This window comes from Schistocerca cancellata, chromosome 2 (assembly GCF_023864275.1).
Source record: "Schistocerca cancellata isolate TAMUIC-IGC-003103 chromosome 2, iqSchCanc2.1, whole genome shotgun sequence".
Lineage (NCBI taxonomy): Eukaryota > Metazoa > Arthropoda > Insecta > Orthoptera > Acrididae > Schistocerca > Schistocerca cancellata.
The window spans coordinates 869,328,046-869,346,900 of NC_064627.1; the positions used below are offsets into that span (position 1 = coordinate 869,328,046).

At 40.0% G+C, this 18,855-nt stretch overlaps 1 protein-coding gene across 1 annotated transcript in view; it reads left to right on the forward strand.

Moving 5' to 3' along the window:
• Positions 1–5,753, forward strand: part of LOC126162820 (tetratricopeptide repeat protein 39C-like) — an 87,679-nt gene extending 81,926 nt beyond the window's left edge. The window contains exon 10 of the mRNA XM_049919567.1: positions 4,092–5,753. Coding sequence (XP_049775524.1) covers positions 4,092–4,205 — 114 coding nt within the window. The 3' untranslated portion in view covers positions 4,206–5,753. The remainder of the gene's footprint in view (positions 1–4,091) is intronic.
• Positions 5,754–18,855: the final 13,102 nt, after the last annotated feature.

The window sequence follows — 18,855 nt, forward strand, 5'->3', positions numbered from 1 at the left end:
AGATCTTGCAGAAGCCTGTACTCTCCCTGTGCCTTGCTCTCCTCACATTGCACTGTCTACCTTAATCCAGCAACTCCACCTCCGTTTCTCCTCCTCGGTGACTTCAGTGCCCACCACCCACTGTGGGAATGTGTCACTTCAATGGGTAGGGTCATCCTAATTGACCAACATATTATGGACTTTGATTTGTGTCTCCTCACTGATGCTTCCCCTACCCACTTCAGTGCCGCTCATGGTCCCTTCTCTGTTATCGATCTCACAATCACCTCCACTGCCCTCATGGTTTCCCTACATTGGTCATCCCATGATGACCTTTGTGACAGTGACCACGTCCAGGTGATTCTGTCATTCCCCTGCTGCCGCCAGGCAGACAGGCCCCCATGTTGGGCATTCTGCAGGGCCAGTTCTACATCTACATCTATACTCCGCGAGCCACCTTACGGTGTGTGGCGGAGGGTACTTATTGTACCACTATCTGATCCCCCCTTCCCTGTTCCATTCACGAATTGTGCGTGGGAAGAACGACTGCTTGTAAGTCTCCGTATTTGCTCTAATTTCTCGGATCTTTTCGTTGTGATCATTACGCGAGATATATGTGGGCGGTAGTAATATGTTGCCCATCTCTTCCCGGAATGTGCTCTCTCGTAATTTTGATAATAAACCTCTCCGTATTGCGTAACGCCTTTCTTGAAGTGTCCGCCACTGGAGCTTGTTCAGCATCTCCGTAACGCTCTCGCGCTGACTAAATGTCCCCATGACGAATCGCGCTGCTTTTCGCTGGATCATGTCTATCTGTCCTGTATACTTCAACACACCCCTCTCAAATTCCATTGATGTAGTAGTGCAAGGTCAGATTCAAATTATGTTGGGTACTCAAATCTCAGCACCTTTTGTCCGTGTATCAGTGTGGCTTCCGAGCAGGACGATCTCCAACTGACCGTTTACTCAGATTCGAAATGGTCCTCACACAGGCTTTTACTCACCACCGGCACCTTGTCGCAGTCTTCTTTGACCTTCATAAGGCATACGACATGGCGTGGTGCCGTCACATTTTAACTACCTTCCATGACTGGGGCTTCCATGGTCCCCTTCAGATTTTTATCCACAAGTTTTAATCTCACTGGCTCTTCCAGGTTCGAGTTGGCACTTCACTCAGCACCCCTCAGATTCAGGAGAATGGTATCCCACAGGATTCTGTGCTAAGTGTCACACTCTTCCTTGTTACCTCTGTTGGGCCTCTGATCACCATGGCCTTGTACATCGCCGATTTTTACATCTGTTGCAGCTGTGCTCCACGGTGCCCTCACACGGGCCTCTGTGTGGGCCCTCCCCCTTGACTTCCAGTTTTCTCCCTCCAAAACACAGGTTATGCATTTTTGTCATCGACCTACAATACACTCCAATCCAAAACTTAATTTAAGTGACCACCTCAATGTTGTAGCACAGTCACATTTCTTGGGCCTTATTTTTGATAAGTTGATGTTGCTGCCCTACGTTCGTTACCTTATGACTACATGTATGCAGAAGCTTAATGCTCTCCGTCTCCTGGCCCACACACCTTGGGGTGCAGACAGTTCCACTCTTCTCCATCTTTACCGTGCTCTGGTCTTACTTTTTAAAATATTTAGCTTCACATTCACTATGTTGCACCCTTTTATTTTGCTGTGAAAATGTTCATGGCTGTGTACTGAGGAGTCTGAGCATACAACTTGAAGCACTGTGAGGTGAGCATCAAGTTTTCTTTATTTCATGTGTGTTCAAAATGATTTTCTTTGAATAGATCAGCTTCATTGTATACAAAATCACCTGAGAAGTATATAAAGAGATGGCAGAATGTTTATAGGTCTTTAAATAACAGTTGACATGATGCCCTTGGCTGTGCAGTTCACATTACGAATAATTCTTTCCTGCAGCTTCAAGATTTGTATAACATTTCCTGAGTTTTGCCAAAACGTTATGCCATATCTAATAATGGATTCAAAATAGCTATGGTATGCTAGTTTCCCGGTGTCTACATGAGTAGCATTGACTGAAATTTCCATGGCAAATGTAAGGCTGTTTAATTTATTTCCTAGATATTGTATATTTCTATCAAGTTTATTCCTATGAATTTGATGGAGTTAAGTTCTTCCATTTTTTATTATTCTGAATAATACAGATTTCTTCAGTCTTTTACTGTTTGGTTTTAAAACTCATCACATGGGTTTTTGAAATGTTTAACATTACTACATTTAGACTAAACCGTGTTTCCAAGTTACTGAATATATTCATGGCACTGTGTAGTATATTGTCAGCATTTTCATTCTCAATTTGGCAGATGCGAACAAGGTTAGATGAGTATTTATATTGAGAGGCAAGACATTTATATAGAACAGGAATAAAATTGACCCAAAGATTGACACTTGAAACACATTGTGATATAGTTCTCACCAATGAGAAGTAATCTGCTCCATTTTATGTGATTATTACACTTTGTTTCTCTCCATGAAATATGATTCAAACCATTTCAAAGCAATATTTTTTATTGTACACCTGTTGAGACTGAAAAGCAGCAGAGCATGATTTACAGAGTCGAATTCTTTTGTGAGATTGTGGAATATTCCTGCGACTTTAATTTTCCTACCTAAACATTAATTAACTTTTTCAGTAAACTTATTTAGGGCGTCTACTGTGATTTTACCTTGTTGGAAACCATATTGGCTACTTGAAATGATACTGTACTGTGTAATGAAACTTTATCCCTGTAAAGCAGCAATTTTTTCAAATATTTTTGATGTGATTAGGAGTAGAGAAATTGGGCAATAATTTTCTATATCTTCTTTTGAAACTTTTTAAAACCATGTTTATGTCTGCATACTTTAAAAGATTAGGGAAGTAATATTCATCAAACAATTTGTTTATTATGAGAGAGAGAGGTTGAGCCATTATGCTATAAACTTTTTAAATTGATTTGGTGGGTATTCCATCCCAACCTCCAGACGCCTTTGTTTTTAAGGGACAATATGAGATTTTCAACAACTTTTGTTGACTGTGTTGAATTTTTTAAGATATTCACTGATATTACTTTTCAACCCAAAACGGTTTTCTTTCTGCTCGTAATTGGCTACATCTAAATGAGATCTTGCTATGTTTACAAAGTACTCAAGATATTTGAGCTGCGGCTCTTGGTCTTGCGGTAGCGTTCTCGCACACGGGGTCCCGGGTTCGGTTCCCGGTGGGGTCAGGGATTTTCTCTGCCTCGAGATGACTGGTTGTTGTGTGTCTTTCATCATCATTTCATCCTTGTTCACTGGCAAGTCGCCGTAATGGCGTTAAAGAACTTGTGGAGCGGCGGCCGAACAGCCCCGCGTGGGGTCTCCCGGCCACCAATGCCATACGCTCATTAATTAATGGATTTATTTTCTTTATCCTGACACATTCCACATCATTATGAAGTATCGTCTTCATGATCTATGGAACAAGTACTAATCTAATCTAATCTAATCTAAACCTAACACATCTAATATTTTCAACACTTGCCTAGAAGAAAACTTTAGTGAAAACCACAAATTGTTCTTATTCCGCAGTTTTGTACAGTAGAAACTTACTTTCTTAAAGATGAGATATTTCTTAATATAATTCCATATAATTCAACAAATTCGAGTGATATTTATAGTGTTTAACCATAGCAGGCTGTTTAGTTGTTTTTACTAACACATCAACATCTCTCTCTCTTTTTACAATATAATCTTTCCCCACTTGCGGCCCATGGCTTTTTAGTGTTCTTCCTAATTGCCTTACCAGTAAAAGTTATTTTCAAATCATAACTTGAACTAGTAATGAAGTACATTAAATTGGACATGGGTATCTGATGTTTTTATGAATTTCAGCTCAGTCCATCTCTTTTAAATTGTTGTAAAACCATGTAAGTGCTGTAATAACAGCTGTTACATGCCAATAGTGTGGTACCTGTATGTCGAAACATCACTTTGTTGTTTTGACTTTGTGCATTGTTTTTATGTCCAACATGGATTTATTGAAGAATGAATGTTTAACTGTGTTCTATTTTTTCTTAGAAGAATGTTTAAAAATGTTTTCTTGTTTTGTTTCAGTCATTAGAGGAAGGCAAACTGTTGTTACATCGAGCACAGACACAGTACAAGTCGTATGATTTTGAGAACAGACTGAATGTTCGGATTCATGCAGCTCTCAGAAGCCTCGAATAATAAAGTTTTGATTGTATTGTAAAGAATGAATACGAGCACTGAATCTGTCCAAGTATTAGTCATTGTAATTTACCATACTGATTCACTCTCAATGTGCTTCCGGTTTTTATTTTGTGTTTTTTTCCACTAAATTGTGCACATGGGAACTAAATCACACTTACACATTACCAATCTTAAAGGAAACCTGTGTACTCAGTAGTTTCATGTTATCAATATGTCATGAATTTTAGTAATCTTAAATTTCAGTGTGAATGGTAAACTGTCTCATGTTAAACTGAACTCCGTGTTTGTATTTAGTAAAACTTTACATGAAAATGTGTTGGTCGCCTTTACATAAACAGTCTCATGACTATTGACAAATGAACTACATATGTTGTGGGTGCATGATATCAAAACTGCTACTGTTTATATATTATGGGCCTAAATGTGATTTTACATCAGAAAATTTTGACATATTTTCCTTTGGAGGTATTTATATTATCCAACTTTGTAATTCTTTTGCATTGTATTGTCAAATATTCACATTTCATGCCAACTATAACTTACTACAATGTTGACATGTAATTAAAAATTGTGCAGAATTCCAGACTTTGTGACATTTTAACTGAGGGAAGACTTGTTTTATTTATTTTTTACATAACTGTACTCTGTACTGTTGAATGCATTGTCACTTGATATGCGTTGTTTATAATATTTATCAGACAGTTTTACAGTGTTCTACGTAATTTGGTCCCTGTTATTGAAATTAAATGTTACATCAACTATTTATATCTTTTCAACAGTATTAGTTTTTTATTTATTTATATTAGTAAGATGATTGATAATCTCTATATTACATGTGACTTGTTATCCTCATTTACTATTTATAATACTGGTTATACAGTAACGTTTCTCTGTGCAAGAAGCAGAGTATATATACTACTTTATTCTGAAACATTTTCAGCAGCAAAGTACATAGCGCAAGCTCCACATGTCTTCTGTTTTCCGTCACTACATACAATTATTAGTACAGTACATGAAATGCATTTGCACTTTTCCACCATTAAAATAGTTCCAGCAACAGTAATGGGCACATGTAGTGCATAAGCAACACACTTTGCCACTGAAAATGTCCCTTAATAAAATGAGGTACATGCTTGTACAAGAATATAAATTGTTGTTCCTTGTTCAGTACCATGTAGACATACCTGCATATTACCGGTGTGTTGTCAATAATATTAACATCACAAATCTGTTACTGTTTACAACTGTGGTTGTTATTATATACAATTGTGATATGGTCTTTACCAAAACCATTGTTATTTAACATCTTTTTCTACAATTGACGTGTTTTTTGTATGATAAAAAATGTAGGCATCCATTTTTTTGCACATTTTATGTAATAGTCTAATCTCTAGTCATATCACGGTTTCTGAGAAGAAGTACGTGTCATTCCTGTCATATATTTGTGCGTGTTATTTATTATTTTTGCTATCCTAATTTTTATGATTTTACTTTATGAAACAAAAAAAGTGAAATGACATTTCCTTAACTTGATGTTCCCATTCATAACAGTCAATAAAAATTTGTCTGAATGTAGAAATTGAGATAACAGTGTTCATTTATTAAGAAAGTATAATCATATTAAGAATTAATACAAATCATAAAAATAAGTTTTTGACTTCTCCACTGCAGTTGCTCTTGGACTGGACTCTGGAAACTTTTGATACTTTCTGCTAAATAACAGAAAGTACTACTTCTAATAATATCGATATTGCATCTTCCATTACAGTTTGTGGATGTAAAAAAAAAAAAACACCTGCCAATACAGTTAAAGTGTGTATACTCACAATGGTATTGTACGAACTCTATACAACAGTAACAACTGACAGCTGAGGCTGATTTGTCAGATAATTTGACAGATAATGAGTCTTTCTTGTCTTTAATTGTGTCATCTCCATTGCCATGGCATGCTTTTGATCTAATGTCACACTGTGTCTCTCCAAGCCAAGACACCACAATATGGCCAAGATAGTAATTACCACAACGTGTAGTGAAGTGCCACTGTTGTCCCATCATAAAGATGTACTAGTTTACATGCCCAAATAATAACAAAACTTCTAAAGAATTTGCCGTTCCAAACTAATAAAATACTTTAACTGCTGAGATTATTATTCTTCAGTTAGATGGACATTGGTTAATATGCCAATTTACCAAAGTGATATATTAACACCACAATACAAATGCATCAAGAACAGCTTTAAAATAATTTCATTAACCTTTTTCTCCCTATAGATTTTGGGAAGCCACTGAGCATTGTCAAAACACAGGGTGTTCCACATACAGTTGCACATACTGCACCTGGCACTGCAAATGAACCAATAATAAGGAGGCAGGCACCGATCAGCACATATGCCTTAGCCCACTCCTCAGACATTGACGGCTGAGTTTTGAATGTGACTGAACTAGATGAGTTACAAGTAACCTTGGAAAGAAGCCTAAACTGTTGTGCCGCTTAGCATTTTGGGCTGATGTCAGTTGCATCTGCTCATAGAATTGTCAAAAAACTCAAACAGAAATCATAGAAAGTAACAGTACTGCATCAGCTTACCAATTCAGATACTGTTGCTCAATATTAGTGCTTTAGCTTGCTACTGAACTGCTCTTTTTTTCTGATGCATTGTTTCATTTATTGGCCTACATAAACCTGCAGTATAATCGATGCTGGAGTTCAGAAAATTCATATCATTGTGTGAAAATAGAAGAATAGTGCGAACACAAATTATTCCTTTTTCGACCAAACTAGTTCTTCTGATATCCCTTATTATCTTACTCTGTGTAGGTAGAAATGCAGTTTATGATTAGTCGCCCCGGTGGTAATGAGGAGACTGACAGAACACAGGCAGTTCTGGTGGTGATCACAAGGGGAATTAATAACCACACAAGTCCAGAGCATAACCGATTCATCTAACCATATATCACAATTCAGAGAAAACTCCAAATCGCAAAAAACATTAACCAGGCAAGATCAAAATACTCTATTATCCAATGGCACGTACATAAGGCTTCAATGGCTTGCAAGAGACTGGCTGCAATTGCCAGGCTGTGGTATACCGGTAAACAGTTGTCAGAGCGCATCAGCACCTCATGTGCTTACCGCAGTGGCTGCAGCTGCATGCATTGTGGCTTTTGCCTGGAGCCCGAGTATCCCTGACATTGTCTCTCTATTAATACTTGGGCTAGGCAGAGAAGCCAAATCATCCTCGGATACTATATCCCTTGCCCCCTTTCACCTGAACATAGGGTCAAAAGTGCCTACCTGTTGCAAACTTCATTGAGGAAAGGGAGAGAGGATTGTCGGAAAGCCTGCCAAAGGTAGCCTTGGAGGGTCCCTATCGTAACTGGCTGGGATGGGAGGCAATAATGCTCAACCCCCACTGATGGTGAGGTAAAGGAGCGACAGATGGCGGGAATGATGAATGAGAGCTGGAAGTAGCATGGAGGGGGGAGGGGGGGGGGGGTGACTTCCATCGGCTCCTAATTCTGATCATTATCGACTTCCTTCCAATGCCTAACACAAGGGTGGAGTTAGTAGTAGTAGTAGTAGTAGTAGTAGTAGTAGTAGTAGTAGTGGTGGTGGTGGTGGTGGTGGTGGTGGTGGTGGTAGTAGTAAGAGGTTGGGGCTGGTTCCTTGGGTGGTCACAGGCACCATGCCCACCTGGGAGTGGAGAATATGAGGGCGTGGTATGTCATTTTGCGGGCGGAGCTGATTCCAGTGCTGATCCAGCTGCCCCATCTGGCATCAACCTCATACATCTGCCTCCCCCCATTGCTATTAACAATGACTTGTGTTCACCTGAGGTTAAGTAAGTACCCCAGATTGGGGTACCTACATAGTAACATGGCTGCGTGCGTGCACAGGGGACATGCAGAATTGTGCACCACAGTTTGAACAAAGTGCGGGGTCTGTGCCCGTGTAAAATTTTAGCCTTGAAATATTTGGACCAATAGGAATCGAGAAAGCTGGTGAGTGTTTCCCAAGAGTCAGCTGTCATCAGTAGTTCAGGCGTCTGCATCTTGGGAAGGAACATTGTCGGTTGCTCAGTGCCAACAAAATTCCTGCAATGCCAATGCTGTGAATGAGGGCCACTATCGGAAACCAGGGTGGAAGAGTCCTCCTCTATCACAAGTATGATGGGCAGAGTGCAGACAGTAGCTGCCATAGTAGTTGTAGCCATCCGTGTGACATATGGAAAGTTAGAGGGGGCATCAACAACAAGCTATTGTATCACTCCCCAGAATGGACCAGAGAAATCAACGTGCCATGGCTGGTCACGGTTCTGCCGTGGGTTGAACTGCTGCAGTGGGGCAGACTGGGTGTGGGCGCAGAATGGCAATTCAGGACAGTGTGTTCAATGACCGTGTCAACACCAGTCAAGTACATGACACGGTGATACTGCCTTCATTCTGCATATTTTCCAACGCACAGTGTGGAGGAGCTTCATTATCCGGGACAGAGCATGAGAGGAACTACCGCCCAGAATTCACCACCATCCGTAGCCCGCAAAATGGCTCCCTGGGTGACTTTAAGCCTGTGCTGCAAGGGAAAATAGGTGTGCCATTCTCGGCAGCATCACTAGATGAGATTAATACTGAATATGAGACTTCTTCATGATGTGTAACAGGTCAGTTTAACAAAAGATTTCTTTACATGCCACACTTCAAGTTTTTTTATTTATTTCTTTATTTTAGTTGTAAGATTACTACTTCATATCTCAAATTTCATCTATTGAGTAGAAGGTGGTGTCATTCAGTAATTCTTTTAATCCGTTTTTAAATGTCGATTGGTTATCTGTCAACTTTTGATGCTATTGGTAAGTGACCAAAGAGTTTTGTGGCACCATAATTCATCCGTTTCTGGGCCAAAGTTACATTTAACCCCAAGTAGTGACAATAAGCCTTTCTCCTAGTGTTGAAGCAATGCACATTGCCATTGTTTTTAAATTGGGGTGGGTTATTAGTAACAAATTTCATAAGTGACTGTATATATTGCAAAGCCACTGTGAATATCCCTAGTTCCTTAAATAAATGTCTGCAAGATGATCTTGGCTGGGTTCCAGCTATTATTCTGACAATGCACTTTTGTGCAATGAATACCTTTTTCTTTAATGATGAATTACCACAAAATATGATGCAATATGAAAGCAGTGGATAAAAATAGCCCCAGTGAATAAAAATAGGACTGGAAAGCTAATTTGCTTATATGTTTATCCCCAAAATTTGCGATAACCCTAATAGCATAAGTAGCTGAACTCAAAAGCAGATAATCAAAGTGTTTCTTCCATTTCAATCCCTCATCAGTGCACACACCAATAAAAAGAGGAACATTCTGCCTTGCAACAGACTTTCTTTCAAACTTTATATTTATTAATGGTGTTATGTCATTTACTGCAAAAAACAGTATGTACAGTGTTTTATCAAAGTTTAACGTATTTGCAGAGAACCCCTTAACAATTTTCTAAAATAATTTTCTGAACCACATTATTTACAATTTCCTCAGCCAACTCTTGTTTGTTGGGTGTGCTTACTATACTTGTATCATTAGCAAAAAGAACTAGCTTAGCATCTTCATAAATGTAGAGTGGCAAGTCCTTAAAATATATTAAGAACAAAAATGAACCCAAGACTAAACCTTGTGGAACCCCATTCTTGGTACCAGAGGTTGAAAATATCACTACAGTTGTAAGGTTCTTTCATTTAATACATGATCGGTTTCCAGCTCTTATACGCCCATCTTCGTGTGTTGTAACGTGGTGCTGTGATCCCAAGTGCCACAGTGGACAAGTACAAGAAGCGTTGTGCTACCAATGGGCGCAAAGCATGCTCTGGGCTTGTTGGTAGCACACGGCATCTTGTACTCATCCACTGCGGTGCTCGGGGTCACAGTATCAAGTCATGACACCTGAAGATCGGTGTATAAGAGCCCATGTGTTAAATAAAAGAACCTTACAAATGTAGCAGTACTTTCAACCACTGGTATAATGCTCAGTTGCGGATGTTCCTCCAACAGGATTGTTTGCATTCTTGATACCTCGCCGATTTGAGGAACCAGCTGATATTTGTGCATCATGTGAACTGATTATTTCAACTTTCTGTACCCTTCCCGTTAAGTAAAAATTAAACCATTTGTGCACTGTTCAACTCTCACCAGAATACAAATCTTATCAAGAAGAATTCCATTATTTACACAGGCCTTTGGGAAATAACAGAAAATCACAACTGCTGACATTTGATTATTCACAGCATTTAATACTTGATCAGTGAAAGCATATATATATAACATTTTCTGTTGAAAAGCCTTCTCTGAAAACGAAATTGGTATTTTGTTACTACTTTATTTTTTCAAGTATGTGAAGCTACTCTTGAATACATTACTTTTTCACAAATCTGTCAGAAGCGAGATTGGGTGGTAGTTGTTGGCATCGGCCTTTCTCTCTTTTTATGCAATGCTTTAAAAATAGCATATTTCAATCTATCAGCAAAAATACCCTGTTTCAGTGGGCTATTACATAGGTAGCTGAGAATCTAACTTACCTGTTTGAAACAAGCTTTTAGTACTTTGCTAGAGATGCCAACAATTACAGCGAGCTTTTGTATTTGAATGAGTTTATTATTTACCTAATGTCAGGAGAGGTGGGTAGAATTTCAGTCTCATCAAATTGCTTAGGTATTTCCTCTTCCATATATAACTTTGCCTTTACTAATGAGCACGTGGATCCTGTTTTCTCCACAACATTTAAAAAATGATTATTAAAAATGTTTCAACCTCTGACTTTTTGTCAATGAATCTTTTATTCAGTTTGTCGGTAATACAGTTGTCCTGTGTCCTCGGTTGCTGTGTTTCCCTTCCAATGATATTCCAATTGTTTTAATCTTATTACCAGAGTTGCGAGTCTCAGACATAATACAGGGTGAGTCACTAACTATCGCCACCAACAATAACACTGAAAGTATGACAGAAGCTGAAAAGTTGCATGGGACAATGGGGACCACATTATGATGGTTTTTTGTTGCTAGGTGGGGTTGCTTCAGAGATATGAAGGTCAACTTTTCTTTAAGTTTGGTACTTATTTTCTGATAGAGGCTATTGAGACAAATCCAGTGATGTGTAACAGTAAAGTCTTTGAAGGTCAACAAAGGTGGCATGAACGTCCATTTACAGGTGGTGTTCGAAGTGATGACCACTGGTATCAATTCAGTGCTACAATCTTCTTATCATGGACTGAGTGGTAGTCCTTATCACATCACCACCTATCAAAGAACATGCTCTGACAATTTTCTCTTACATATCTTCAGGTGTAGTTGGAATGTCTTTATAAAACAATATCTTTTACAAATCCCCACAAGAAAACTCCAGAGGTGTCAAGTCTGACGAATGAGTCGGCCACGACACATCTCCTCTGCGTCCAATCCAACGATTTGAGAATTGTCTCTGCAACTCATTTCTAGCCATCAGCGAAAAATGTGCCGGACACCCATCATGCTGATACCACATTCTGTTCCTTGTTCCTAAAGGTATTTCTTCCAATAACAGACCTAATGTTTCTTGCAGGAATGTGGTGTACTTCCTACCATTAAGATTTCCTTCGATGAAATAGGGGCCTATAATTCTGTCCTCCAGAATCCCACACCATACATTTACAGACCATGGTTTTCGGTATGCAACTTGCTGCAGCCAACATGGATTTGCAGTTGCCCAGTATTGCATGTTACGCAAATTAACATTTCCATGGTTCGTGAATGTAGCCTCATCAGTAAATAAAATCAAATTAATAAATGTGTCATCCTCTGAATCTGAAGTTGAGCCCATCGGCAGAATTCAGTGCGACATGTGCAGTCCGTACCAGTAATTCTCAGTGGAGACTGATATAGTAAGAATGATATTTATGGTGATGCAGAGCACGGACAACACTACTCTGGATCATGCCAGATTCCCTTGCGATTTGATGTGAACTAACACAAGGATCTTAAACCACAGTGGCAAGAGTACCAATTTCTGTTTTCTCGTTAGTAACTTTCCTTTGGCCAGATATGTTCCCGATGTGTTACAGATCCAGTTGTTCTCAGTTTATCATACACATATTTAAATGTATGATGTGTAGGATGAGTATGTTGAAGATATTGTTCAGCGTATAAGTTTCTAGCCCTCACTGAATTTCATTGGCATTTTCCGTAAATGAGAAGCATATCGACTAGTTCTTTGAAGGAATACATCATTCACATTCACTTGATTCGATGATACTAGTCTTACCATTCCTATTAGTATTGTATTGTGAAACCAACGAATGGTGTTTACATGTCAATGGCACATTAGATGGATGTGCCATATTCGGTGAATATTTAATATTTGCACAATACACTAAAGAGAATTGTCAGAGCATGTGCTTCGATAAGTGCCGCAGTGATAAAGAATACCACTCAATCCATGATAAGAAGATTGCAGCACTACACTGATACCAATGGTCATCGCTTCGAACACCTTCTGTAAATGGACATTCATGGCCCCTTTGTGACCTATGGTGACCTTCAAAGACCTTACTATTACACATCACTGGATTCATCTCGATAGCCGCTATCAGAAAATAAGTACAAAACTATAGCATCCCATTAATAAAAAAAAAATAATAATAACAACAACAACAAATTTGACCTTCATATATCTGACGCAACACAGCCTAGCAACAAAAAACCAATGTTATATTATGGCCCCCATTGTCCCATGCAACATTTGTCCCACAAACTTTTCAGCTACTATCATACTATCAGAGTTATTCTAGGTGGCAATAGTTAGTGACTCACCCTGTATATATACTTCCGGACTTTTTTAACAACTTTCCTTCATAGAGCGCAGTAGTTTTCATGATATGTAAAGATTTTTTAATTAAATTATTGTTACCAGTCACAAACTTTGTCAGTTATTGCATTACTTATTTATTTAGCAACGTTGTTCAAGGGAATACCTCATCTTCAGGCTAAATGGCATTACAAAAACAACTTTACAATAAGGTCATACTTATGTTACTGGTAGCAGTAATTTAACTACAAACAAAAAAACAAAACAAAAAAACAAAAAAAAAACTAAACTTTAAATATTTCTTGAGTCAGTCACGGTCGAAAAATAGTCAAAACGGCATCAAATTTTCATAATGGTTGACTGTTTCTGGGTCATTACTCTTTCTTGCTGTTAGATACATTTTTCTTTACTGGTAACAAGGCATTTTTATCCCTTTAGTAAGCCACGGTTTTTTATGTGGTTTCTTACAATTATATTACACTACTTTCTTAGGGAAACTGCTTTCAAAAATTCTCACAAATTTATCATGAAATAACTTATATTTTATAAACTGCTACAAGCTTTCCCTAAAATTTGCAACTGTTAATTGAACACACTATTTTGGAGGACGTTTTCCATTACTTTATGGAGCTCCATCATATACTGTAACAAGATGTGCATTATGATCAGAAAGGCCATTCTCAAACAGGATAAACTTTTATTTAATTAAATTTATCTTGGTCTATGAAAATATTATCTATTAATATGCTGCTCCCCTGTACTACCCAAGTAGGAAAATCAATAACTGATGGCAAATTGAAACAACGAAGTAATACTTCAAGATCATTCTTCCTGTCAGACTCTATCAGAAAATCTAAATTGAAATCCCACAAATAGTAATTTGCTTCCCTCTGTCCAACAGATAGCACAACAAGGAATCAAAGTTTTTCAGAAATAGTTGAAAATTTCCCAATGGGGACGTATACACAGTTACGATTATAAAATTATGATTATATAGTTTAAAGCTCACAGGCACATATGTTGCTCTACACAATACTTTTTAGTTTCTAAATTTTTCACACCATCATAACTTTTAAGATATATGACAACTCCCCCTTTTCCATGTTGTCCCTACTTACCTACATTTACCTTTTCTATATTGGTGACTATACTATGTACAGACACAGTACATCTATTCCACCCTCTGTTTCTAAATCTCCTACGCAAAAAGAAGCTAATCTACTTTGTTTATTAATCCTCTGGTATTCTGATGCAATATCCTAACATTATTTTTCACTGTACTTTTATAAGAATCTTGTGATATTTTAAAATATTTATTACCTGCTTCTCATTATGCTTGATTCCTTTCAAAGTTGTATCACTAGAAACCGATCTTAGCCTAAAATAGAAAGCCTTCGGTGAATGCTCTGACCACCCCAACCATACAGCGGACAACACTGTAGGAGAAGTGGATCACAGGTCATTTCTGTCACTACTTCATGCTCCATAATCTGAAATCTGTCGAGGATGTGTCATTGGTTTATATGGAAGGCAAAACACACCACCACCTTCCTATTAGATGTGCCATCTGGGCCACACAGCAACCAGAAAACGTGTCTGCATTGGACTGCTGTATGGTGTGTCGATAATGGATCTCTTAGGTATAGTTACTGAGAAACAACATCCATTATTGCAACTGCTGCACCATTTTATCGAGAAGTTTCAGACGGAGGCCAAACAATGACAAAAGAGACTTGTTTTTGGTGATCAGGTGAAACTTGCACCACAGAGGAACACATGAAACTTCTAAATGCCATATCTGATAGCCAACACCTCCTCCTCAGTTTGTGAATAATTCCCCTAAACCACACTTAATGATTCTGATGCAAATACAATGGGCTGTTCTGTTCCACAGGCATACGTGTGGGACAGCGCAACATCCACACCATGATCTGACGTGCCAAAGGCACTCATGAAGGCCCTCTTGCATGCCTCTGACCACACAAATTTAACTCGCTTTTTCATGCATTCGATTGAAGGGACGAGAAATGGGGGTCGCACTTGGAATAAACTTGGCTTAATAATGTAAATTGCTGGGAAATGACTGTAGTGCTTTGAGGTTCTTAGGAGCCAGTAAAGTCAGCAATTGTGGCAATGTGATTCTGCATTGGGACAACCCCATGTCAACTTAATATACAACCCAAGTACATGACACACAGTGCAAAAGAACTATGTTTGTCAAGGTGACAGTGCAGACCAATTTCTTGGAGCAGCTCAACATCTCGAGATTTCACCGGTGTTGCTCCCACATGACCTCAATAAGTGATACATTGTCTTAACAACTGACACAGTTGTATGAGTTGCTTGAGATATCTCCAAAATATCGCAGAAGCACTTGCAAACCCAAATGGAATATTAAGCCCTAAAAACTGTTTTGTCTTATCATCTACTGGCAACTGAAAGTAGGCGTCAGTGAGATTGTCTTTGAAAAATATTGACGACCCCCCCCCCCCCCCCTGTCCAATTTAGTCAACAATTCATCCTGTGGATGAAAAGGTTACAAACTGATATTTGCTGGAGTGTCAACAGTAGACTACATCACCACAAATATGAAGTGATCCATAAGGTTGCTGAACTACAACTACAGGCTGTACCTGTGCCCAATTGGAAATCCACCATTATGACACAATGAGACACTGCATCTCATCGGTTGCTGCCCTGGGCATCGCCAACATAACATGACAGACAATGTTTCTGACATATGCCAGCTGAGCCAAACACACACACACACACACACACACACACACACACACAGAATGCCCAGCTTGGGGCAAGCAAGACAGGTGGTGTCACAGAAAGGGCAGTGACAATGTTGATGCTGTGGCCTATAATGTGAGCATGATTTGATGACACAAATGTTTTTGGGTCCATCGACAATACAGGGAATGAGCCTCTGCTATCTTGGGGACTTGCAGACGATGAACACAGCAATTTGATTTGTTCAGGTCTCTCAATGGCGAGGGCAAGGGATCACGAACTACTGAATCACGTATTGCTGGACTATCAGAGAAACAGGTCCACTGCTGCAGTTGCAGCTTTTGCTGCAACATTAGAAACTCGGGATCTGTGCTGCACTGGAATAATTACACAGTGAGAAAGTTCTCATACCGTAACTGTGCAGTGCAGTAGTGACAAAGACAAAAATGACTGTACTTCATATTCAGCGCACACAAAAAATGGCATATTTAATGTTTACAGCAGCTCTACTGATTTCGGATGTGGCTGTGTTTAGCATCACTTAATGCGCTTCAGTGTTTCATTTGAGTTGATCTGCCACAAACATGTGTAAAGATGAACTTATATAATTTTGAAATCAATCATGTGACTTACCTAGATTATTCAGTATTAAACGATGGAAATTCCAGGAAGGAATGTAACAATATTATAAAAAGGATAGTTGCTACTCACGATATAGCAGAGATGCTGAGTCGCAGATAAACACAACAAGTAGACTGTCACAATAGAACCTTTTGGCTTAAGCCAACAAGGCCTTTGTCAAAAAATGATCTCTCTCTCTCTCTCTCTCTCTCTCTCTCTCTCTCTCTCTCTCTCTCACACACACACACACACACACACACACACACACACACACAAATGGCTGCAGTCTCTAGCAGCTGAGGCCACACTGTGAGTGGCAGCAGCAGTGCATGATGGGAGAGGCAACTGGGTGGAGTAAGGAGCAGGTTGAGGTGGTGACAGGGAAGGATAGCAGGGGAGGGGTGAGGGATGGTGAAGTGCTGCTGAAGAGCATGCATGGACAAAGTGCAGAGAGGGTAGGGCAGCTAGCTGCATTTGGGAGGTTAGACGAAGGGCAAGGGAGAGGTTGGGAGGGGGGAGGGGGGGGGGGAGCAGAAAAACGAGAGACATAAAAAGACTGGGTGTGTTGGTGGAATAGAGAACTGTGGAATGCTGGAATGGGAACAGGGAAGGGGCTGGATGGGTGAGGACAATGACTAATGAAGATTGATGAAGGTTGAGGTCAGGAGGGTTACGGCAACTAGGATATTGTGCAGGGAGAGCTATTCAGAAAAGTTGGTTTTGGTGGGAAGGATCCATGTGGCACAGGGTGTGAAGCAGTCACTTAAATGAAGGATGTTGTGTTGGGCAGCTTGCTCAGCAACAGTTTCTTAGCCACAGTCTGTCAGTGGCCATTCATGCAGACAGCTTGTTGGTTGTCACACCCACAAAGACTGCTGCACATTTGTTGCAGATTAGCTTGTAGATCACACGACTAGTTTCATAGGTAGGCCTGCCTTTGATGGAACTGGTGATGTTTGTGACCGGACTGGAGTATGTGGTGGTGGGACGATGTATGGGACAGGTTTTGCATCAGGGCATTTCCCATTTTACGGCACAATGAGAGGTAGTCAAAACCCTGGCGGAGAATGTAATTCATTTGCTCCAGTCCTGGGTGGTACTGAGTTACTAGGGGAACGGTGAGACTTTGGGAGGTGGTGGAGATTGGAAAGATAAGGCATGGGAGACTAGTTTTTGTACAGGGTTGGAAGGATAATTACGGTCTGTGAAGGCCTCAATGAGACCCTTGGTATATTTCGAGAGGGACTGCTTTGTCACTGCAGATGTGACAACCATGGGTGGCTAGGCTGTATGGAAGGGACTTCTTGGTATGGAACGGGTGGCAGCTGTCAAAGTGGAGGTATTGCTGGTGATTAGTACATATTACATGGACAGAGGTACTGATGCAGCCATCTTTGACATGAAGGTCAACCTAGGAAGGTGGTTTGTTGGGTTTAGTAGGTTTGGTTTGAGTAGAACCAGGTGAAGCAAATGGAGGAGAAGCTGTTGAGCTTCTGGAGGAATGTGGATACACTGTCCTCATGCTCGATCCAGATTGCAAAGATGTCATCAATGAATCTGAACCAGTGACGGGTTTAGAAAGGATTCCTGTAGATGGCCCTTGAATAAATTGGCATAGGATGGTCCCATGTGGGTGCCCATAGCCGTATCACAGATTTGTTTGTAGATAATGCCTTCAAAGGAGAAGTAACTGAGGGTGAAGATATAGTTGGTCATGGCGACTAGGAAGGAGTTTGTTGGATTGGACTCCGTCGGGTGTTCGGAAAGGTAGTGTTCAATAGCAGTAAGGGCATGGGCATAAGGGATGTTAGTGTTAAGGGAGGTGGCATCAATATTGATGAGCAGGGCATTGTGTGGTAAAGGGACAGGAAGTGTGGACAGTCAGGGAAGGAAATGATTGCTATCTCTTACATACGAGGGTAGGTTCTGGGTATAGACTGAAGCTGTTGGCCTCCAAGACCAGAGATTCTCTCAGTGGGAGCACAGTAACTGACCACAATGGGGCGTCCTGGATGGTTTGGTTTAAGGACTTTAGGAAGCATGTAGAAGGTAGGAGTGGGTGGAGTGGTAGAAGTGAGCAGAGAGATGGACTCCAGGGAGAAGTTCTGTGATGGGCCTTGGGGTTTGAGGAGAGACTTGAGACTCTGCTGGATTTCTGGAATGGGATCACTGTGGCAAGGTTTGTAGATGTATGTATCTGACAGCTGGTGGAGTCCTTCTGCCAGGTAATCCTTGCGGTTCAAAACAACAGTAGTGGAGCCTTTGTCAACAGGTAGGATTGTAAGGTCAGGATCAGTTTTTCTTTCTGTGGATGTAAGGTTAGTATGCACTTTGAGGGATTTGGGGAATGGTGATGAGGCAAGGTTCAAGGTTAAGAAATTCTGGAAAGTTAACACGGGGTGATTTGGAGGCAGTGGGGGTCAATCACAGTTGGATGGAGGAGTGAACTGAGTCAGTCAG